The 25,728-nt window shown below is 35.0% G+C and overlaps 1 protein-coding gene across 1 annotated transcript; it reads left to right on the forward strand.

The window, feature by feature from the left end:
• Positions 1–199: 199 nt before the first annotated feature.
• LOC130449862 (uncharacterized) lies at positions 200–21,214 on the forward strand. The gene is made up of 13 exons (XM_056787905.1): positions 200–214; positions 265–388; positions 1,239–1,385; positions 2,875–3,053; positions 4,634–4,840; positions 4,906–4,975; positions 5,885–6,036; positions 6,610–6,816; positions 10,252–10,448; positions 12,152–12,323; positions 15,635–15,894; positions 16,540–16,780; positions 20,999–21,214. Exons 1-13 carry the CDS (start codon positions 200–202, stop codon positions 21,212–21,214), a joined length of 2,187 nt encoding a protein of 728 aa, XP_056643883.1.
• Positions 21,215–25,728: the final 4,514 nt, after the last annotated feature.

The following is a 25,728-nucleotide window of genomic DNA, read 5'->3' on the forward strand; positions in this document are numbered from 1 at the left end:
AACGAAAATTTTTTTACATGAAATAAACATTTATTGAAGGATTAGTTTATATTGTAGATTGGATTAGACTTTCCCTATAAGCTATATCCCCTTTTTTTTGACACATTTCATTGCGGAGGTACATAAATTGTCAGATTATGAATTTTTAGTTGGAGGAGGGTAATTTATTTTGTTAAATTTTTTTCAATATTGTATCAAAATGCCTCATACCAGGGTAAGAAGTATTGACTTTTTTTTCTGTGAAATTTAATTTGATATTTTTAGGAAATTAAATTAGGGGACGTATGGCGTACTTGCAACAAAATAAGAGCTGCAGTTTTTCGTATGGGCATAAATTTATTCGAATATTTTCAACCACTAGACCCTCACAAAAACAGTTTGATTTCAGGTACAAAAAAACTGATTAAATTTTTATTTATTGTGTATTCCACTAAGCACTCTCGACAAATATATTCAAAACCACGATCTTTCCCGCTCCACTTAGTCCAGAGAGTTATAATCGTAAATCCAAGTGGAATGGCTTACGAAGCGTTTTGAGCGTTGAGATAAATATCAACAAATAGTAGAATATTTGATGGTGCGTCACAAGAATGCTTCAAACGTACTTATAATATCCCAAACTACATTAAATAACGATATGGTTGCAATTTGCTTTGCTGGAGTTTTGAAAATACCGCTAATTATTTCAAAGCTCACTTTCAGCCACCTCTTGACAAGGTTGGGAACGTTAGTAAACGTTTTCGCGTACGCCCAAAAGCGTATTTCAGACTGCGTTAACGCTTAGTGGAATGTACCCTTAATGTCATATAAAAACGATTAGTTTCAGCTAAAGAGTTCTTTTAAATGAATTGTAATGTAGGCAATCAACATTACACCACGCTCTCTTATAAACTTTACATTAATTCACTATTTCAATAATTTAAAATAAATGGGCTGGATGATAATGAGAATTTTTGATAAAAAATCTTCTTTTTATAAGAACATTAGAAAATTGACTGTTTTCATTATTTAAAATTCAGAATTCATAAACTTACGTTATGTATTATTAGTTGCCTATATATTAGGAGTAATAGGTTGCCTATATATTATGGAAGGATATATAATAGGAAAGTAAATATTTCTTAGTTGCCTATATATTAGGAGTAATAGGAAAGTAAATATTTCGTTCAGTAATTGAAACAACTTTTAAATAAAGTAACATTATAGACATAAATTTAGATAATAAAAATATTTTTTAGAATCACAATTTATTTCTGTCATAAATGGACAATTAAGAGCCACAATTGGTTTATCGGAACAAGAAGTTGCTGAACTAGCTGATTATTTTCGGGTTCCAGATGGAAGGATATATTATACCCAGTTATGCGAAGTTATACACAATAGTGGTTGAGTATAAATTTAACCCATTTAAGCTTTTTAAAATAATTATTTGTTACTTCACGTATGTATCATGGGTCATCGAACTGTTAGTTACGCCCCTGTATTCTACAGAGTGTCCCAAAAATATAAGTGTTGAAATTAATTTAATATTGGGAGACTAGTTGTAAGGGTGAAAAATTCCATATAAAACTTTTTGTTTCTTATTTTTTGATAATAAAGTTGAGAGGTAGCCTATATGCTAATTTAATACCTTTGAATAAAAAAAAAATTTAAAAAAAAACAAAATGGCGGCTGTTGAAAAAATATGTAAAATTAACGTACTTTTTCAGTTTTTTTTTTTACAATTTTATGGTAAATTATGGTAAAATACAACAAATCAAATAAAACGCACAAAGTAAACTGCTTTTGAGCCCCAAAAACGCGGACTATTATAACTTTCTCATTATTTCGAATTTCGTTATGAAATTTTAGATATTTTTTGAAAATAAAGGGATTCGAAAAATGTAAAAAAATCATCAATTTTTTGAAAATAATAACCGGTACTAATTTTTTAAGAAAGAGAGAGTTTCGTTGAGAAAATTTGGGTGGGAGACTGGGCAGTTTAATATCGTTTCTGACCCTTAGAAGACGTTCTTCAGACTTAGCTGATATGATTATGAATCTTTTGGATGTTTTAAGGCCTTCAGTGTAAGACTCCATCTTTAGCCATTTGATCAGTTCATTGTGGTGCAAAATGTGAAGACGTTCCTTTTTGGCAAGGTTGTCTGCTTCCTCATTGCCTGGTATACCCTGGTGATCTGGTAGCAGCATTAGGGTTAGTTTCTTTTTGTTAGCTAGCGCTTGTTTATTGTAGTTTGAGTTGTTTATTGCTAACAACTCTGCATGAAAAATAGTGACTTTTCCAGAGGCATGAAGAGCGCATTTTGGTCTAGAAATACCTAGTCCAGCTCCCTACGCTAGCTTCGAACCGTCTGCAGGGCTGGAGTTGTGGTGATAGGTTTGTAATCGTGCTGCTCATGGCCAAAAAAAGAGCAAACCAAACGTGGCTAGAAGAAGAAGAAAGGAAAGCTCAAACCTAAAAAAACAGTTCTTTCCAGTTTGGGTATATATTTTGAATTTTTTTTTTGTTTTTAAATTGATTTCTGTTTCTTTTTGTTTATTTTCAATAGGAAAGCGGGTAATTGAAAGCCGGGGTGGTACAACTGCAGCTGCATTATTGCCTATCGTCGGCCATTTGGCGGAGCTTGTGTGTGTGTGAAAGAAAATGGCTTGAAAGCAAGTTCAACTTAGATTGGCTGAGCTTAATATTTATGAATCAGTTTATTTATGTGTTAATATATTAAGTCGGAACGTTAATTTTCATCCGTCTTTAAAAAATTATAAAAAAAAAACTAATTTTAAATCAAAAGAGACCTAAAATCAAGAACATTTAGAAACATAGACATGTCAAAAGGTCTAAGAAATGAGAAATTAAAGAAAATTATGTATTTTTAGTACCGCAATTTAGTAGCAACGCCCCTCTGGTAACAGGATTAGAATGGGAAAATCCATTGCACACAAATCGATTGAGTATAAGCGAAGAAAGACGTCTAAGCGTTTTGTTAACCAAAATTGCTTCACTGGTTAACTTGAAAAAGATAATTTTCAGACCATATTTTCAAGATTACGAATTAGTAAGTATTATTTTCGACGAAAAATCAGTGTCAAGCTTTCCGAAACTCCATTTTAAGTCTTGAAATTTGAAAAATGAAAACTTAATATTCCAAGTGTTTCTAGCACTTACTTCTCACGGTTCATCCAGTGCTGTATTAAGCCAGCTCGGAGCCTGTAGCTAATTCGGCCAATGGGCCCTTGGTTCGCTTCAGGTTCTTAAATTTGACTTTAAACTCTGATGAGAGAATAAAACAGAACATTTCAAATATTCATTACATATAATCAAATTCAAATATATATTGAAGTTAGTAAATGACACCCATGATACTTGAGAAAGAGTTAGATTGGGGTTGAGCCATGATATTCGTTGCGAACATATTGAACATCATCTACATTGACAGTTTTTTTGTTATTTTGTACATCATTAGACATTTGGGGTAATGTAACAAATTCGTAGTATAAAAAATTTTCCTTTTTTCGAAATCGAAATCGAAAAAATAAATAACCACATGACAAACCATGTATAATTTTTAAATACAAACCAACGTGTCCAAGGGTTGGTTTGTATTCAAAACATTAATTACCCCCCCCCCCATTCCTTATGGGAACCATTTAAGATCTGTTAATCATATATTAAGTTATACAGTATGTCTCTTATTTTAAGCTCCATGTACGTATCGTCTCGGATTATCTAATTTTTGTCTTATATTAATGTAACTGTGAAGAATCATAATTCTACCATTCAAATTTCTACTTACTCTTGTATTCGTTAATATTTATCGTGAACCGACCGTCCCATGACGGGAACCGACGTCGTAGCTAAGCGATTCCATAAGTCCCTTAAACACTTGAAGTTCGATTAACTTTGCGAAAGTTGCTACTTTTTTTTTAATGCTGATGAAATAATAAAACCAACTAACCTTTTATGACCAATTTAGAAGATATAATTGATTGATTGAAATTTCATAAATGACGTGCTTAGATCGGCGAGATTCACGTTATTTCAATCATATGATTCGCTGTTTTAATGAGTGGAAACGAAACGACAATCAAGTCGAGGGTATCAAATCAACTTACAAAATTACTTACCCTTATTTTTGATGTGAATCTAACGACCATAAATATCATTTATTATAGCTTTTGTATATAATAGGCTTAGTATTTAAGACAGCATATACACGCATAGTGTGTTTTCAATAGTCTTTACATCCAACAAGTACAGTAGGCAGATTAATGAAACCACTTTATTTACTCATATTTTTGTTAATAAATAGTTTTTAAAAAGTAGCGAATAAGTTATTTAGTGACGAATTTATTTCGTTTAACTTTATAACGAACGAGCGAGATTGATGATGGCAAATTTTCAAAAAAAATATAGGATTCAGCAGATGGAAAGTTTGGTCAACGTACTAAGTGAATTTGTTAATTAGAATCGTGCTGAATGTGACAAATTTATCGGAAAAGAAAATGGCTATGTGGGTAAAACAATTTCATCAATTTTTGTTTGGTTCATAGTGAAGATCTGTGAGTAAAGGTGCAAAGATGCTACTTTGCACTGTATTGTATTGAATAGATGTAGAAATATTACCTAATTTTTCAGGTATCTAAAAATAATGGTACCGTGACCATTGCTCATTTCGCCAGGATTTTAGCTTACTTAGAAATACTCCTTTCCGCCGACGATTTCAATCTTTTAGTCAAGAAATATATGAAAGATTGTTACACCGTCAATTACTATGCTTTTATATCATCGATTAATGAAATTGTTAATTATTTAAACGCGCACGGTATTTTAGATATTTGCGGGGTAAGTCAAAAACATACCACGGGGAAAAGTAAAATACGTATCTCTATGAATTCCTGTTATTCTAGGATGTGATGAGTCTCTTTCCAGGAAGGGTGATTAACGCCGAATTACCAAAATTACCACGGCCGGAAATAGGTAAATCTTTTTTCAAATTTTGAGATAATAAATAACATTAACAACTAGGTACTTTCGCTTTTTACTGATCGAGAGCCTTGCTCTGCAACTCCCAAAATAAAGGCGCGATGGGTTCCAAAACTGTTGAATTTCGAGAAAAATTCATACGGATGGAAGTTTGTCGCTGTTTATTGACGCAAAACGATTTTTCCAACGCGAATTTTCACTACAGACGAAATATGGCTACACTATTACCCTCCCGAAAGCAAGGAGTCGTCTAAAGAGTGGAGGAAGCGGCGCCCGTGAAAGGGAACACAACCAGATCCGCGGTAAAGATGATGTGTACTGAAAATGAAACAAAGAGTGGGTAGAAGGTTTTGGTTTTTAACAAAATCAGGTATATTGAGAAGGATTAATTTAATTGTATGCTATTTGGACATTAAGAAGGTTACTTGGAATTTCCTGGGTCAGGTATCAGTCAGTCAGGTGTGGATAGATTATCGTTTTATCAAGGGAATTTGTTCGGAGAAATGTCTACCTGTATTAAGTATTTTCAAATGCAAGGAGTCATCTAAAAAGTGGAGGAAGCGGCGCCCGTGAAAGGGAAGACAACCAGGTCCGCGGGAAAGATAATGTGTACTGAAAATTTCCTGAAAATACCCCGCTATCGCTCGGAACGGAGGAGCATTCCATTGGGAATTGTGATTTTTCTCCAGGATAACGCACGACATCATACCATGCGTCTCACGCCCAAAGAGCTTTCAGAGAATTGGCAAAAATATGTAACTAGTGAGAGGAATGGCCTAGAAATTTTTATAAAGAATTTTCGATAATAAATTAATATGGCAGAACGTTAGACTCGATTATATTTGAACCGTCGTCGTTTTATACTCTTGATTCCTAAATATTATTTCTCATTATTTTTCAAAGGTAAAATTATGGCTGCAAGAATTTTTGGTAAACAGAATATATTTCATCCAGTATTGAACGATCCCAAAAAAATTGAACACATCTTAACCACGATGTCCAATTTACAAGATCACGTTCTGAAAAACCGGTTGAGAGTCTGCGAATTTTTTAAGGTATAATTTTCATATTAACTCATCATAAAAAGTTGATATTCTTTGGTTTCTACTTTTTCCTTTGGATATTATAATAATATCGCTAAGCAAAAATTGTTTACTACTTAGTCAATTGATAATCAAATAGTTCATGAACTCTTTATTCTAAAATTTTTCAATGAAATTAGACCCAATTATAGTGATCAAATGACCAACATTCCGACGAAGCTAAATTTTGGGTACAACGGTAGAAATAAAGTCCCAAAATTTCCCATTGATATGTGCTAAACAATTTTTCAAAGTCTTTATTTCCACATAAAAATAAAGTAATGCACAAAATGCATAAAACGTGCAACATTCTTCTTCTTCTTTTTTCTTCTTCTTTTTCTTCTTCTCTAGAACTCTTTTTGCCATTTCGAGCGTCAGAATATTGCGATTTTGGTTTTCAATCTCCTTTTATCCAATTATTCCACTCGTTACTATCGTTTGCTAGTTCATTCACCTGTTATATTGTTTTCTCTTGAATTCCTCTTTGGTGGGCTAGTTCTTGTAACCAAAATTTCTGGATCAATATATTGTAAGTTAATTTTTTAGGATTTTGATCCATTAAACTGCGGTAGAATAACAAATTCCCAATTCCATCGAGGTTTGGACGCTTTGGTATTAGCTGGTAAACAGAGATTTTTTTTGTCACTTCCCGATGTAGAAGCAGTAACTAATCAATATCGAGATCCATGCGATCCGAATAGAGTGTGCTGGAAAACTTTTGAAGACGACATCGACCACGTTTTCACGGTTAAAGTAAGTAATAGTTTTCTTAAGACAACATACGTAAATGATGCTTTTCACACTGTTTTTATCTTCATAAAACACAAAATGTCAACAGGGTGCAGGAATGTTTTCGAACACGTGTGAAAATGTGTGATAATATTGAAAAATATTTGCTTTTTCCACACATTTTTCATCAGATTTCAATAAAAAAGAAAATAGTAGACATAACCTCACTTAGCTATAACTGTCGGTGGTTTAAACATTAATGCTAAATCTAGAGGTTGACGAATGGAAATATTACACTTTATCTAATTTAATTTCCCCCCTGAACAGCGAATGAGAGTTGGTTTCGCGTGCCGACAATCGTAGCAACTATAGGCGCTAGTCTTAGTGTCGAAGGTATTGGAGAGGTAGCATAATAAACAAATTTCGATGACTTAAAACTTAAACTTACTATAATATATCGAAAAAAACTATATATTAAACTGGGACGCGCGAGCTAACTCTCTAGAAACAACACAGCTTTGCTTAGATCTCGGTGTTTGTCGAGATTTTATCGCTTCTTAGGTAGAAGGTTTTGGTTTTTCACCAAGTCAGGTATAATGGGGAGGATTAATCCAATTGTATGGTATTTGGACATTAAGAAGGTTATTTGGAATTTCCTAGGTCAGGTATCGGTCAGTCAGGTGCGGAAGGATTATCTTTTTTCCAGTGATCAACTCAAGAAATTGTGTTTGTATACGTGTGCGTGCGTCTGTATATATATGTACGTGTGAATAACGAAAACCAGACTTAATAACGTTGTACGAAACGAACTTGTGGCTTTAAACGTCAAAGTTCTAGATGCTACTGGAGTGGTCGAGCTGGTGCGTTGGTTATCGTCAGTTTGTTGTTCCGGATTTTGAACTGCTGCTGGTATATGTCGACTTCGTGGTGGTTAGTCACGTTTCCGTTATATGCTGTGGTTACCAACAGAATTGGGTAGCATTCGTCGACTACCAGCAGGGATGAACGCCAAAAATTTACGAAAATACTGCTTCCGTTCTTTGACCTGAACACGAGCCGGTTTCAATAATTTTATCGAAGTAATAAATGTAGAGGTATTCTGCATATTTTACAATGTTGTTAAAATGTTTAACATCTTGACAATATACTCAATATTTATGTGTCAGAAAAGCAGAATTATTTTCTTTTCTATACTGTTTCTCAGAAACAGTTTGATGGGATATTCTTCCTTCAATAAGTTGTCCCCTTATTTGACAATGGCAGGTACAAAAAGGTATATTGGTTAAGGTAATACTCTGTTATAGTGTCAGATACAACGAGGTCCATTATTATGATTATATACCAGGAATTTCATAAAATTCTTTTAAACCTATTTCTTGATAAACAGCAAATACTAAATCTTCGTATTGATTGAAAATGAAAGATTGTTACAAGACAAGAAATTCATTAATAATCTGTTTGATATTTTTATGGGTTTTTCAATTTTGTTGAGTTCAGATTATTACATTACCACCACGCACTGAGCTCTACTTTTTCACTGCTATACTAGCTCAAGAGGTTTGACTCTTTCGAACCTTCTCATTATTTCACGTATGCCCAGCAGCTGAAAAGCCTTGTGAAGCCTTGCTTCCTCATAAATTTTTATTATTATTGTTTGACAATAGTAGGCGGTTAAAAAACCGATGAAACTATTGTTTTATAAATTTAAATCAGAATACTGTTCACACTACTAAAAGTAGTGCACAATTTGATTGTTGGTAGCTGAGTGTCCAGCATCAGGTCTGGGTTTGAAAATATTTGTATTTGCAGCAGTCACTGTCTCTCCTCTAAGGCGACGTTCTCTGAGAGTAGGCGTTCTTCTAGCATAAACTCGTTCTAAAAGCTTAATATCCTTCCCAAAATATGGATTCCACACGGAATGCGCAAATTCAAGCTTTGGTCTTATATACGTTTTGTAAAGAAGTCTTATCATCTCAACTGAGTGATCCTTAAAAGCTTTTTGTACTATATAAGTGAAGGAATCGGCTTTCTTGACTATTTGGTTAATATGCACATCCCATTTCAGGTTATCGGTCACTATAACTCCAAGATCATATTACTGATTAACTGTAATAATCTCCACACCGTTTAGAGTATAAGCTGTATCTAGTTTCTTATGTTACTGGTATATCAGAGGTTTATAGGAGATAAAGTAGACCCTGAACACTACCTTGTGGTGCACCAGCTCTAGACTTTATCGGTTTTCATTCTGAATATTGATGTTCGCGTCCAATACGACCTGTTACCCATTAAATGACTCCATGACGGCTGTGAGACAGATGTTTCCTGCTAGACTAATTTCCAAAAGAGATGATATCCCTTGGCCCCCACGTAGCCCTGACTTGACGCATCTTGATTATTTTTGTGGGGACACCGCAAATATAAAGTCTACATGAACAATCCGAGCGACATTAGTCAGCTAACGGAAAATATCCGCCAGGAAAAGGCAGCAATCACACCAGATGTTTCCTGCAAGACTAATTTCCAAAAAAGGTGATATCTCTTGCCCCCCACGTAGCCCTGACTTGACGCCTCTTGATTATTTTTGTGGGGACACCGCAAATATAAAGTCTACATGAATAATCCGAAGGAAATAAGTCAGCTAAAGGAAAATATCTGCCAGGAAATGGCAGCAATCACACCAGATGTTTCCTGCAAGACTAATTTCCAAAAGAGGTGATATCTCTTGCCCCCCACGTAGCCCTGACTTGACGCCTCTTGATTATTTTTGTGAGGACACCTCAAATATAAAGTCTACATGAATAATCCGAAGGAAATAAGTCAGCTAAAGGAAAATATCTGCCAGGAAATGGCAGCAATCACACCAGATGTTTCCTGCAAGACTAATTTCCAAAAGAGGTGATATCTCTTGCCCCCCACGTAGCCCTGACTTGACGCCTCTTGATTATTTTTGTGGGGACACCTCAAATATAAAGTCTACATGAATAATCCGAGGGAAATAAGTCAGCTAAAGGAAAATATCTGCCAAGAAATGGCAGCAATCACACCAGATGTTTCCTGCAAGACTAATTTCCAAAAGAGGTGATATCTCTTGCCCCCCACGTAGCCCTGACTTGACGCCTCTTGATTATTTTTGTGGGGACACCTCAAATATAAAGTCTACATGAATAATCCGAGGGAAATAAGTCAGCTAAAGGAAAATATCCGCCTGGAAATGGCACCAATCACACCAGAGTTTTTACAAATCTGCGTTCGTGTTTAGAGGAGTGCCGTCTTCGAGAGGGTCGTCATTTAGATAATGTTATTTTTAAAAAATAGACTTAATTTAATTATCTAATCTTATTTTTTTAGCCTATACTAAAAACTATATAGTACGAATTTTAATTATTTGTTTTTAGGTTGATAACCAAGGTCAAATTTGATTATTAGTTGATTATATTTTCCAGTTAATTGTTTTAGGGTTTGGAAAAAATGCCTTCGTTAGTAGTTGATCCGCCTCCGCAAGCTGTTCGTGATTTACCAAGATTAGGTGGCAAGAATTGGCAATCAGTTAATACAAGAAGTAGAGACTTATGTGAAGACGCAGTTGATAAAGTTAAACAAAAAATCGTACACAGACGAATATTGTTAAAACCAGTTTTCAGAGATTTCGATAAGTATGCAATTGAAATATATTCTTTGTAACATGCCTAGATCCGCGAAAAAATTATTCCTTCGTTCACGTATTGTGGCACAGTAGTCACACGCACAGAACTAATAAAATATAACAGATTTCTGTTTGTTTATATTTTAGAAGAAATATGAATTCATTTTTTTATCTTAGTTCTTTTTTATTCAATTCTATTCTACCTACTCATTCCTCCTTAGGTAATTTCTGTTATTTTTTCCGCAACTCTACAGCTACAAAGTTGAGTTCAAAATGTTTGAAGAAAAACGTAATAAGCCGAATAACATTTTACATCATATATAATTGATTTTTTGGGAGATAAAATTAGAAAATACTGAGAAAAACATTTGGCGAAAGGGGATTTTAAATATATGAAATTGATCTAAAATATTTAGATCCTTCTACTATTTGTAATTACACAGGAAAAAATCTTATTCTAAATAGAATATTATTATGAACTCGTCCACGACATGGACCAAGAAGACTGTCCTCTTCGACTATGTTACTAGAATCTAAAATTCGGTAGATGCGCCGGGGACTTTCCAGGAACAGATGCGCGAGTTCTAAAAAGAGCATCTATTTACATGTATGCGGTGGCGATTTGTTTATATTGTTTTCATAGAATCAATTTCTAGGAAGGCCTTCTTGTTCGTCTACATTCTAGAACCGACTTATCGAGAAATCTTTTTATATAAATACCCGCTTGTTTATCAGTGAGGATGCCAAATCCACCAGATGATATTTTCTTACGCAAGAAGCGTTTCCTGCGGCAGCGATAACACACACCTTAAGACGTCCAGACAACCAAGAAGATGAGAGTATATAGTCAACAAACTAACTCTTAACAAAAAGATAAGACCTCCAAAATCTCCCATAGAACTCGGGGAAGAGGAAGGAGTCTAGGCGCGAAACTGCGACGCGAACAAGGATGAGGACCTGTCTAAATCACAGGGGGTGGCGGAATGTTCTTCTTCGTATCCATCTGCGGATTTATCCGGAGGTGGAGGATTATCGAAACGGGATTCCTCACGCGCGCGCGCACATGTGGGTATGTGTGTGTGTTGATGAACATCCGGGGAATGTGGATAAATTATATAAGTTAGTGAAAATTTAGCGGATAGTAAATAGTTTAGTGTACTTAGTGCTAGCGTATAAATAAATTAATTGAGTATAAATTCACCCGTGTGAAAAAATCGTTTAAATGAAGAAAAACATTTCAATATATTATAGAGCGACTATTCGCAAGTAACATCCAAGACTTGTCCCTCATCCTCCCTCATCCCGGTTCATTCCAGCACCATCAAAAAGAATGTTTACCTGTTTAAAGTATTAATTTGAAAAACTTACATTTTATTGAAATTTTTACTTTATGTTTTATAAATTTCTCGTAAAACATAATTCAAAACACTCGTTTTCATCATGACAACTAGCGCTGAGGGGTGTCCAGAAACAAGTCAGGGGTCAACATACTTTTCTGGGATAAGTAGCCAGAGGGGAGGTACATAAATTTTTATAAACAATCGACTAGAAACCCCGAGGAGGATTTGGAGATTTGTCGCTGTTGGACTATCCACAATATGCCTTCCCACGACAAACTTCTAGACTTAACTTGGTACCGGCAGGTCGACGATGGCCACACCGAGCTTGTAAAAATAAAACTTGTAGGGCTAAATAACTTTTCCCCTTTTTCAGGCATAACAACGGTCACGTGAGTAGATCTCAAATGAGACAAGCACTCCATTCGAATGGTATCCTTTTGTCCGACGACGAATTATTCGCTTTGGAAGAGCGATATCGTAACGACATGGGATTCAATTATTTCTGGTTTTTGAAAGATGTAGAATCTCGACCTGTTGAACCTCTGGTAATTTATGGAACAATAATCAATTCGAACAGTTGTAAAACTATTCGTTTAGCACGCGAAGCAATGAAAATAAGGTTAATCATGAATGTATGTGTATCATATACCCAGAGGATGTATCGTGTTTTATTTTCTTGCTGGTCCTGAGGTTACTCAGTATTTATAACTGATCTATTACCCTCACTCGTATTAGATGTGGAATGGCTCTAGGTGACAGAGATCTTCGTCTTCTATTTCATACGCTCTCGGGTGTGATGCTCTGGAGATTCATAGTTCTCCACATTTCGCGAGAATGTCAATAGAGGTAACAGAATCTGCACGTTTCACTCTCAGCTAAACCTAGACTCTAAGGTATCCATTGAGACGATAATTCCCCGACAAGGCTCATGTTAGCAATCGTAAATTGTTCTTTGGTTAAAGTTTTCCAGGAGAAGCTTTGCATGTCTCAATGTAGATTGTTCCAGAAACTGGTTTTTCCTCTATGTACCTTTTTTTCTAAAGGTTTATCATCATAAATAGTTATTTTTGCTTCTAATAATAGTGCTTGTTAGTACGTCTCGTTGGTTCCTCTCCAAACAGCTTTTTGCATTCATCCATACATCATTTTGTAGGGAATTTCATAAGCTACAAAACTATGAGAGTTGCAGTCCTTCTAGGCCCCTTTCTTCAGAGAATTTTGATGTTAAATAGTAAAAAATACTCTCCCTTAGCATTGAAATCAATACTTTAAACGCTTATATCTTGTTTAATTTTGATACTAGACGATTTTGTGAAAAATCATACGGAAAGTCAGTGGCATTCACCACTGGGGTAGAAGCATACATTGGTACCAAATCAGGTTTGTTATTTGCGTCATGTTTGAGCTTCTGTCCAAATTTCAAACTAATCCGTGAAAGTCTTTAAAATTGCGAGGTGATTTGCTTGGTTCACTGTACTAAATCGCGATTACCATAGTTAATACAACAAGCAATGTTACGAAGGGATAAAATAATATCTCGGTAGGCAACAATTCTACTATCAAAACCATAAAAAAAATTTATTTCAGCCTACTGATCAAAAATAATGGAAGCGCTTCAATATTGCGTCTACCAGAGTATCTCAAACGTTTTATAAATTATTATATATGTGATCGATTCTTGATCTATAAGACTGGGGAGCAATGGGGAGGTTTAGTGCAGCTCAGACTTCGGTCCTAGTACCTGAGCTTTGGATAATTCTTCATTTTACACTTCTATCTAGCGTTTGAGGTATTGTTGAAGCTGCATATGTTACGATATGGAGGTTGGGTTAAGCTTGGCAAGTCTTGTCATCAACACATGTCATTGGCATAAGTCCTAAATAGTAGTACAATTACTCAGAGATAGTTTTTGCACTCCCTCCATACTCTCGTTATAGATCAACGCATAGAGAAATAACCTAAGCGACGATTGACTCAATGGTGTCACAAAAACGGCGACGAGTGTAGCGGGGCTTTCTAGGTTAATGCCGGATGCAGGAAAACTAAGGAACAGCTGTAGATGAGTTCACGTGATGCTCTATGTTATAGAGGACTGGGGAGATGTGTAAAAAAAATCGTGCAACGTAGAGGGGTGCGCTAAGAATAATCTGTTCCTATTGAATGCGATGCAGAATTGACCGGTGAAATATCTTTGATATACATCAGAGAATTTACGAAAATTGGGCATTGAACATTGGCTCTGCTGGAACATGGAGAGTTCTCAGCCTATGGGGATCCTGATTGTCTATATAGTTCAGGCGGTGTTGAGCTGTGCGCAATTTCTGTTACTGTGCTTCGAAAGCTAGAAGAGTTCATGTCTTGGACGTTGATGACGATCTAAAACTGATCAGCAACTATGGAGTACACAAGGGAGGTTCTATTGGCGAAGAAGGAATAAGAAATGCAGGAAAACTAGAGAGAATTATTCGATAAGGATAGCATGCAGGGATTCTAACTTAATCCTATGGTAGTATAATTTGACAATAAATTAATGCTTTTCCTTTGGATTATTTTATGCAAACGATATGTTCAATTTTAATTTGAATCTGTATATGAAAAGATAAACTTATATTGAGCGATGAAACGTAGAAGAAACACTAATTTTCAAATTAATATTTGTATGAAAGATGCAATAATTTATTATAATATAGTCCGGTCAAATTAGAAAACTTTTTGAATCGTTATATCTCAGAAGCGGTGGCTCTTATGAAAAAAGTATTAATGAATGAATTTTTTATGATCTACAATTTTTGATTTGGGTATATTTATGCTAAAATTTACAGCTAATAATCGCGAAAAAATTATTGTTTTTGACCTTTGGCATTAAATAAAAAATATAGGGAACTTTCAAATTTTATTTGTAATTATATTTTGAACGATTTAACCAATTTTCAGCTCGTTGTAAATTTATGTAACTTTGAATGTCTAAATTGACCGGACTAATAGTACAAGGAATGCTTTCGATTGCGTAGTATTCACAAATGATTCTGCTATAACACAAGTAGTGTTGGTGACAACAAATCTTCTTCTTTCTAATACGGATGATCATATTAGTAGGTTACTACCCGTTCATCGCCATCAAATCTTCTCAGGAAGACGAAGTGCAGCATGATCCTCCCTGTGGTCTTCTTCTTACTGGGTTTTCATTTACGTATTCACAAATCTTCTGATTAAATCATTGAATCATTGAATTGTCAGCCTTATTGATGAAGAAACTACATACCAGAAGTAGAGGTAGGGCCACTACAGACGCCCTCCACCACTCCACCGCTCACTGCTGGTGCGGCAACGATCCCTTGATAATCAAACATTAAAAAATTTAGAAATAAACTGAAATAATTATAATTTATTTATCATAAAATCGCACACACATACACTACTTTAAAAAATAGTACAGTAAAAAAAGCAGACTATTGTACAGTTAAGTTTTAAACGTTAAACTCAAAAAAGGATCTCTGGCATTTAGAAGCTATTTTAAAATTGTAAAACAAAAAATTTCAATCATAATTTTGAATATAAAAAGTTGATAAATTGTTGTAATGAAACGTATTAGTTCATTTAAGAAGATCGACAAAAAAATGGTATAAGAGGATTCGGTCTTTTCAAACGTCAAAATAGTCACTTGACTATATTCTTCTTCTAGAAACATTATATATTGATTTATTGTTAATTGTTTTATGTCAGGTAATTAGTTTCGTCGGCTAAACGAATAGACTATAATAAGTTTCGTTGGATATTGTAATTAAGGTCCTAACGATCATCCACTTTCTAATAACTAATAAATAAATCAGTTATATTGATACATCTTGTGTTGTAGTATATTAAATTCCTAGAAGACCGAAATAAAGTAAATGCCGAGCATCCGAAGAAGAAACCAACGAGACAAGAAAAGGATATTGTCTTAATCATGGCGAAGATTAAAGGAAAAGTGGTGAGAGAACGAATAAGAGTTATGGAGTTTCTTCGAGACTTCGATCGTTCGAATTCTTTAGTTATCAGTAGAGAAGATTTCCGAAGAGGTTTGTCGGTGTGTCGTTTCGAATTGACTGAAAACGAAGTTGAAACTTTGATGGACGTGTGAGTAATTTCATTCATCATCGTAATAAATCGTTGTGAGTCTTTGCGTTATTGACATTAGTTCATCAATTACTGCTTCCAGTTGAGAACCGCTATCTTACACCTTCATTTTCAACTACTTTCCTAACTAATACCGATAGACCTATTGAATAAGACCCCCTTCGAAAAAAACGTAAAACCGGTCGGTCTTTTTGTCTACATGCACATTTCAAGTGTCTTCGCAAGGCAGTTCCTAAATCAAAAGATGTTAGATCGGCACTTTAGGTGATCTTAATCCCATAGGACACCAGGACGCAAGCGACTCGGGTCTGTTCGGCGAGGAGGCTGGAGATTAGGAGTGAAAATTTGAATTTACACATATAAACATATAATAATTTAAATATATTTACGTGTTTAATTATTCGTTTGTCATTGGGGGCGTCCATTAATTACGTGAGGCGTTTTTAGACATTATTACCCCCCCCCCTCTATTGAAATTTCGTGAGATTTGGCTCAACCCCCTCCCCAATCTCACGTAAGATTTTTGAAAATGTATGTTTCTAGTGTAAATGCTTGAAATTTATTCTAAAAGAAAAAAAAAACTTGAGCCTCCAGTTCCGGAAAGTTGTTATGATCTTCTAATATATCGATAAATAAATGTTGCAGATTTGCTTCTCCGACGAGGAAGGGCTGCGTCGATTATAAACGTTTTTCTGATACCGTCGAAGAATCTTTTACGCAACAATGCTTAGAAAGGGCTCCTCTAATCGTACCCATCCAACACGTACCCACCAGAGATTGCGAAAAGAATTTCCTCAACTTCGACGAAAGGATCAAAGTATCCGTGGCTCTACAGAAATTGGCCAAAAAACCCGATCTACAAATGAATTTGTCTTCTGTGTTGTCGGTAAATATGTTTGTAATTTATTTAAACGATTTTCGACAAATAATCGTCCTGTGAATACACTGTTTACACCACCACTACACTGTGTGACGCGCGTTTCTATAACCAAGTTATCGTCTTCAGTGACTAAAGAATTTACCTTCAGTCCCTGAAGACGATAACTTGGTTATAGAAACGCGCGTTACTCAGTGTAGTGGTGGTGTAACAGTGTATTCAGTATGAATCACCAACGGTTCTAAAAATTCCAACTTAATCGTCCTCTATTTGGTTCCCTTCGTTTCACAAGATATTCCAAAAATATAAAGTGAGTTATTCAACTCAAAACTTTGTTAAAAATAACAATTTATTAAGCAAATTCCTTTTTTTTCCAATAATCTGACAAGTATACTCGACGAATATCAAACTATTAAGAACCCAGTATCAGTTTACAAACTACCTTAAATACTAAATCTTATCGTATACAATAATAACTATAAATCATCATAAATTCAGTAGATGAGGTTTATGGTCGTTTATAGTGACGTTAATATAAAATTAAAATAAATGATTGAAGATAATACGTTAATGGGGTTAAAGTTTACAATCTATAAAACTGACATAAATACGAAATATAAACCATTAATGAGGTTAGAGATCGTAGTAATAAATAAGCAATTGATAATGGCACGCTACTGTGATAAGGGACTCTTTGAATCACTTAAAGTTTATTTCAGAAAGATATACAGTAATAAAACCTCATTAGGTATGCAAAGGGACCACAGAGTGACTCAACGAATATTTAAGCCACTCTCATAGTTTGGCATTAGGATACTCGTAAAAATGAAAGCCGAATCTGAAATAGGGTTGGAATTAGGCAGAGGCACTAATAGAAGGTTAAACGGTACCTGATAAACGCAAAACGTAACTGTATAATCTACTTAAGTAATCTCTATACAATATTTCAAGACCTACACCGAAATTGAGCGGAACAGGACGGAATTCACAATTTTATTACTCTATACCTTTCTGAAATAGACTAAATATATGATTAAGTGATCTTAAGAAATGAGGTTGGGTCCCATAAGGAGTGGGGAAATAATTAGTGAAAGTGGAGCACTGCTTACTGACTTCATTACTTTTTTTGCACAGTCTCGAGGATGCTTCAGATGATAAATTTTCTGCTGCTTAGTCCTTCAATATTTTTTATGGCTTTCTTTATTCAAAATTCCTTCAATTTTTACCAGGTTTCCAGTCACTCTTCCTCCAAAACATTCCCAAACCATCGCCGAGCCATAGCGGTGTTTAACAATCGGGATTTAACATCCGTTCTGCGCACAGGCACTCAAAGGCGGATCTTCAGATTCGTTGAGCTCTGGGTCCGTGAGTCGTCGATCACGTTTACAGATCCAACGTGTCACAACATTTTCTTACGTCTTGTCAATATGAAAGTTGTTAAAGTGTATAATTTAATGATTATGGATTATGGGGTGGGCAAAAACTTTTGATCGGTAGTGTATATGTGGTGCAAATAACCGATCCTCAGCCTATGTGTTATGTTATGAGTGGTGTTATATATATTTATTAGTCTATGACACATGGTACGATAATTTTAACATTATGGGTTTTTTATGGACCAATTAGTGACGCATTGTTTATTCCGATTTTTATAAATGAACCTCGTCGATACACAAACGCGTACTTGAAAACCTTTATTTTGTTTTCTTTGGGGTCGTAACTTTTAATAAGAGAGTGGAAGCAATCCGAGCAATAAGAGGACGTTCAATTATCTCTTTGGGTTTTGTGAACGCCGCCTACTGCTTTTCGGAAACTTTCAACAATAAGGTTATTGTGGACGTCTTTATCGGGTTCAAATGTAGTTATTATTGGAGGAAAATCTTCGTTTTATAAATGAAAGTTCGCTCAAGACAATGAGAAATTAAATATCTACAGCGAGGCTCTGACTTAATGGTCAGAAACTATTCTGTTGCTAACTATGTGAATGAAAAACAAAAGAACGGGCCCCTTGTATATTGTGACGTTTTTCTATTTCGAGAGCTTCTCGAATAATCCTGGACTTGAAGGAGCGGAGTGGGGCGATAGTTTTGGTTCTATTGTTTGTCAGGTATGGACACGATGTTGGGCAGGGGTTGAGGAAATATCTGAATTGGTGACAGACAACAAGTGTTCCTTGGCTCTGATGGAAGTACGTCGATTTGTCTGGCCAATATAGGAACGGGGCCAATCTGAGCAGGGGATTTCATACACTCGATGGTGGTCATTGGATATTTTGTCTTTGACAGATCTGATTAGGTGGGAGAGTTTTTGAATGGGTTTGAAGATTGTGCGAATACCGTGGGGACTGAAGATTCTGCAAATTTTGTCGGTTACACGTTTGATGTAAGGAAGGGATACCCTCATTTGATCTTTCAAACCAGTAGATGCTCCTAGAAATTTCGGAATTGTTGTAACCATTCCGAATCAATGTTTGCTTGCTCAAAAAATTGATTACAGATGGTAGACTGGATTCGTAAATCGTGATACGAGTGTATCAATGACAGAGTTAAGTTGGACCGGATGATGGTGGGATTGAGCATTAAGGAAACGATTGGTGTAAGTTGGTTTGCGATAGAAGGAGCGAGAGAAACCGCGTGGAGAAAGTATTTCTGATTATGACGCCAAGGAACGGTAGAGATAACTTCTCGTCCACCTCCATCGTAAACTGTATACAAGGATGTACGCCATTCAGATGGAGCAGGAAGGAATGTAAAGTATCTCTTCCATGGGACCAAATGACAAAAGTGTCATCAACATATCGTAGCCAACAACTGGGTCGGAGGGGGAAATAACGGAAGACAGATGTGATTCCATAAGAGCACCTTTGAATTGCCGGTAGTAATTTCCTTCGAATATAAAGTAGGTGCTGGACAAACAATGTTTGATGAGCGAAAGGTAATCTGGGGCGATGTGGTGACTATTGCCTAATATATATTAAATTCTTGTGCAGCGTAATTTAACGTACTAAAATTGTAACGAAATCAGAGGGTTGTAACCTAATCTAAATAATTACCAAAAAATTGCATTTTGATTTGATATAAATCACGCCCTCTTAAGAAAGCCCGTCCCTCTAAGCATCCACTCCCGGATAAATCCATGTGTGGATGCAAAGGACATTCCACCACCCCCTCTCATTTCGACAGGTATCTTCGTTCGCGTCATACTTTCACGCGTAGAATCTTTCCTCTTCCCTGAATTGTGTGAGAGATTTGGGAGGTCTTATCTACAGTTAGCCTGTTGGCTATACACCCTTGTTATTTTGGTTGTCTGGACGTCTTAATATGTGTATGTTTTCGCTAACTTGGGTAAACCCCTTCTTCAAGAAGAGATATAATCCAAATGGTCCTTCGCCTTCTTTAAAACTGTCTCCAATGTATAACTCGGCATTTGCTTATGAAATGCGGAGTTACCGTGTTGGGGGGTGTCCTCTTGTGGGTAGTCATTTTTTAATAACCTAACTTAACCTTTGTTTTTTTTTGTGAGGTGATTGAAATGCATTTACGCACGTGTAGAGGTTTCAAATGCCATTTGCCTCCTCTACATTAAACATTGAGTATCCTGTATTTTCTGCAGGATACTCAATAGCTCAGACTTCCTTGTCCTACTGGAGCTGGCGTTTTCTTAGCAGCTACCACTTAACTTCCTCTTAGTTGTTTGCTTTTCGTGACTGACTGACTAGCTGTTTCTATCTTCTCCAGGTTTTTCGGGCACCCCCTTCAGTTCGCCGCCATGTATGCTCCCGCGCAACTCCAAGTCGCACGTGCTTTGTCCGTGGTGAAATCCTCGACACCTGTAGCAATGTACAGGTCCGACGTGCTTTTTCTGTTCAACGAAACTTATTTTCGTGTGGCATAGGTATCTCAGTTTTTTGTAGGACTGCTTTATTACCACCATTGATATTGGTGGTAATTTTCAGGTGTCGTCGACGTTTTTTTACGTTGTGAATGAAAGAATTATCAACGTAAAGCTGTACTTGCAAGCTCCAACGGAATTTATTAGAGAATTTAAGAAGAGATCGTTGGTCGATATATTCTCGATTAGGGACATAATATTCCGCATGAGAAAGAGTTGATGTTAGGTTAAGTTTTTGACCTTACTTCACCGGACTAACAACATTTTTCAAAGCAAATATTTGATCTGTTAACGTAGTATGACAAATATTTATATAATCAATTTCTGACTTTTCAGGACTTTGATAAATCCAATTGCGGAACTGTATCACAAACGGCGTTCTTAAAAGCACTCACCCTTAGAGGAATGGATAGATTGATATCCAGAAACGAGTTCGACACTATTTGCAAATGCTTCACTTTCGAGAGAGGTATGAGAGATGAAGTCGATTACAGAGCGTTTATGAAAGCTTTAGATATCATATATGCCACCGAAAAGTATAACCCGTTCTAATTGTTTACACACTTACATCAATAAAATAATGTAAGCACGGAATTGGAATTTTATTAATCAAAAATTGGCAGTGTGCGCAACGAAAAAATGATTGCGAACAATCATGTTAGACAATGGTATGTAAGATTCGTACAAAAAAATGGTCTTAAATACAATATTTGAAAAGTTATTATAATGGAAAAAGTAAGTATGTCCCGTTGTCTGCCTTCTTCTTCATTGTACGTTAGGAATTAGTTCTGTGTTTGAATCGATGGTTGCCTAGCTGCAGCTGGGATGATGAAGACCAGCTTTCATACCATCTTTTAGGTAATCGTCCTGGTGGTCGAGATGTATTCGGTTTTTTTTCCTTTGCAATCTTTGCCAACCAGTCATCTGACATTCTGTTCACGTGGTCTCTCCATTCCCTTCTTCGATTTTTCGTCCATCCCACTACATCCTGGATGTCACATATCTCCCTTATTTTATCATTTCTCTTGTGATCAAATAATGTATGTCCTACTATCGATCTCAGAGTTCACATTTCAGTAGTTCTTAAAATCCGCTTAGTTCTCTGCTCTAATCAAATCTCGCAAGTTAAATTTGATGTACCAGTTCCCGATTGTGCTGAAATTTTGCATTGCATGTACATAGAGCTGATCTGATGATAGAGCTAGAATTAAACGACGCAACCCCATCGAGTTTTATTTCATTTGATTCGTCTTGACCAGTACTTTGATACTAGATGGTAACCAGGGTCTGATGATGTAGCTGGAAGGTGACCATAGGAACTTCGTAAGGTATGGTGTTGAAACGTTTTGCTTTGCGCTTAAAAGAAAAATATTCATTACTAAATGAAAAAGGCATTGAAGAGCGACAAATAGATGAGTTTATGGTGGATGTCACCAAAAAGGTGTCACCAAAAAGGAAAACGCAGTCTGTGGTAGAAGAACCGTTTTGTAATGAAGAAAAATCAATTCTTATTGCAGAAGATATTCAGAGTGGTAAATTACTTTCAATTTTAAAAGTAATATCGCGATGAAACCAGTGTGACTTATGACAGGAATTTGTTCAGCACACTTATAAAAAAAATTTGAAGATGAATTTTCTGATAGATTTAAGTAACTCAAAACCAAAAAAACCACTCTAGCATTCATAGTAAATGCTCTCAACACAAATAGTAACGAAATCTACATTGTGCCATTTAGAATTGAAGCTGGATCTCTAGAAATACAATTGATCGATTTAAAAATTGAAGCTTTTTGGAGTGGAAAATTTACAGTGTTGAGAAGCAAGTTAGAAGACTTGGAGGTCCAGAAATGTATGTACGTAACGCAATAAGAATGGATAGCTGTGAAAGAAATACCTTGAATTGAGGCTTTTACATTCGACGCATGGAATAGTCTTTCAGATTGATAGTGAGGTGAAGAAGCTGGTATTTGGAGTGCTGACTACCTCCTGATCGACATATTCGTGCGTGAATATAATTAAAAGTAAAGAAGAAGAAGCCAACTAACAAATGAAAATGCAATGCAAGGTGACTGAGTAGCTTTTACGTGGACATTTGATAGTTTTAAATAGAGCATAATTGGTTCCTGAGGTTCAAAAGAAGAGCTTCTAGAATTGCTACCGCACTCGGAACAAACTAGAGGGAAGATGTAGCGAATTCCGCGCATAAATGCCATGAAGAAAATGGAATTAAAGGGTCTATTAGGAGGTCCATGTCCGCCCACTGTCATAATTAAACAACTACGAACGGTTCTAACTTAAAAAGTGACGCTCGTAATTCATTTTCTATAAACCAATAGTTTGTTTCTGCTGAAATTTATGCATTTATGCGATTCAGAATCACGTCACGTGTCCTACATATTTCAAACTATTCCAATAATAACGTTCTGGTATCCTTATAGGCGACTTGTTGAATGTGGGATGTTATCGGAGATAGCAACACTCTTAGGAGAAAAGATAAATTTGTGGTCTGGCAATAAACTACCTAATTAAATATGTCTAGTGTTGTCGTAAAAGGGACCTCTTGGAAAAATTTATGGAGTCAATTGTATCACTGTTTACCATTCAATTTATTAGGAGTAATACTGGAAGAAAGACGAAGAACATGCGCAATTTTCTTTTCGGTTTTTCCGTTCAAGAAAAACAGTTAGTTTATATCTAACACTCTATAAGTAATAATTGGAAATCTTTTCGGTGGAAAATAGTGAAAGTTCTTGAAGATAAACACTAGCTTTCGAGTGGATTTACAAAATATTCATATCGAATAGGTAATAATAAAGTTTTTTATATTTTAGTTGAACTTTTCTACTGCTTGGACCAATAATTTGATTATTAGAAACGAATTTTCATAATAAATACGTTTATAGCTTTTCCGCCAAATAGTGTAATAAATCGAAATTTTTATTTTTGAAATCTAAAATTAGAGTACTCTAAGTATTGTAGATCATAGGAAAGTAGTTTTAAAAGTAACTGTGTGGGACACAGTAATTTTATCTTTACTCGAAAAAGCAAAAATGTGTTAAAAGAAGAAAAAAACCAAAGGAATCTGCCGTCTTCAGAGGCATATTGGAATATTGGAATTGGAATATTGGAATTGGAATATTGGAATTGGAATATTGGAATTGGAATATTGGAATTGGAATATTGGAATTGGAATATTGGAATTGGAATATTGGAATTGGAATATTGGAATTGGAATATTGGAATTGGAATATTGGAATTGGAATATTGGAATTGGAATATTGGAATTGGAATATTGGAATTGGAATATTGGAATTGGAATATTGGAATTGGAATATTGGAATTGGAATATTGGAATTGGAATATTGGAATTGGAATATTGGAATTGGAATATTGGAATTGGAATATTGGAATTGGAATATTGGAATTGGAATATTGGAATTGGAATATTGGAATTGGAATTGGAATATTGGAATTGGAATATTGGAATTGGAATATTGGAATTGGAATATTGGAATTGGAATATTGGAATTGGAATATTGGAATTGGAATATTGGAATTGGAATATTGGAATTGGAATATTGGAATTGGAATATTGGAATTGGAATATTGGAATTGGAATATTGGAATTGGAATATTGGAATTGGAATATTGGAATTGGAATTGGAATATTGGAATTGGAATATTGGAATTGGAATATTGGAATTGGAATATTGGAATTGGAATATTGGAATTGGAATATTGGAATTGGAATATTGGAATTGGAATTGGAATATTGGAATTGGAATATTGGAATTGGAATATTGGAATTGGAATATTGGAATTGGAATATTGGAATTGGAATATTGGAATTGGAATTGGAATATTGGAATTGGAATATTGGAATTGGAATATTGGAATTGGAATATTGGAATTGGAATATTGGAATTGGAATATTGGAATTGGAATATTGGAATATTGGAATTGGAATATTGGAATTGGAATATTGGAATTGGAATATTGGAATTGGAATATTGGAATTGGAATATTGGAATTGGAATATTGGAATTGGAATATTGGAATTGGAATATTGGAATTGGAATATTGGAATTGGAATATTGGAATTGGAATATTGGAATTGGAATATTGGAATTGGAATATTGGAATTGGAATATTGGAATTGGAATATTGGAATTGGAATATTGGAATTGGAATATTGGAATTGGAATATTGGAATTGGAATATTGGAATTGGAATATTGGAATTGGAATATTGGAATTGGAATATTGGAATTGGAATATTGGAATTGGAATATTGGAATTGGAATATTGGAATTGGAATATTGGAATTGGAATATTGGAATTGGAATATTGGAATTGGAATATTGGAATTGGAATATTGGAATTGGAATATTGGAATTGGAATATTGGAATTGGAATATTGGAATTGGAATATTGGAATTGGAATATTGGAATTGGAATATTGGAATATTGGAATATTGGAATTGGAATATTGGAATTGGAATATTGGAATTGGAATATTGGAATTGGAATATTGGAATTGGAATTGGAATATTGGAATTGGAATATTGGAATTGGAATATTGGAATTGGAATATTGGAATTGGAATATTGGAATTGGAATATTGGAATTGGAATATTGGAATTGGAATATTGGAATTGGAATATTGGAATTGGAATATTGGAATTGGAATATTGGAATTGGAATATTGGAATTGGAATTGGAATTGGAATATTGGAATTGGAATATTGGAATTGGAATATTGGAATTGGAATATTGGAATTGGAATATTGGAATTGGAATATTGGAATTGGAATATTGGAATTGGAATATTGGAATTGGAATATTGGAATTGGAATATTGGAATTGGAATATTGGAATTGGAATATTGGAATTGGAATATTGGAATTGGAATATTGGAATTGGAATATTGGAATTGGAATATTGGAATTGGAATATTGGAATTGGAATATTGGAATTGGAATATTGGAATTGGAATATTGGAATTGGAATATTGGAATTGGAATATTGGAATTGGAATATTGGAATTGGAATATTGGAATTGGAATA

Source organism: Diorhabda sublineata, chromosome 10 (genome assembly GCF_026230105.1).
Source record: "Diorhabda sublineata isolate icDioSubl1.1 chromosome 10, icDioSubl1.1, whole genome shotgun sequence".
Lineage (NCBI taxonomy): Eukaryota > Metazoa > Arthropoda > Insecta > Coleoptera > Chrysomelidae > Diorhabda > Diorhabda sublineata.

Coding starts and splice junctions, on each gene's coding strand:
- LOC130449862 (XM_056787905.1), top strand. Junction 1,386..2,874: donor CGAAGTTATACACAATAGTG/GTTGAGTATAAA, acceptor ATGTATTTTTAG/TACCGCAATTTAGTAGCAAC. Junction 4,841..4,905: donor GTATTTTAGATATTTGCGGG/GTAAGTCAAAAA, acceptor CTGTTATTCTAG/GATGTGATGAGTCTCTTTCC.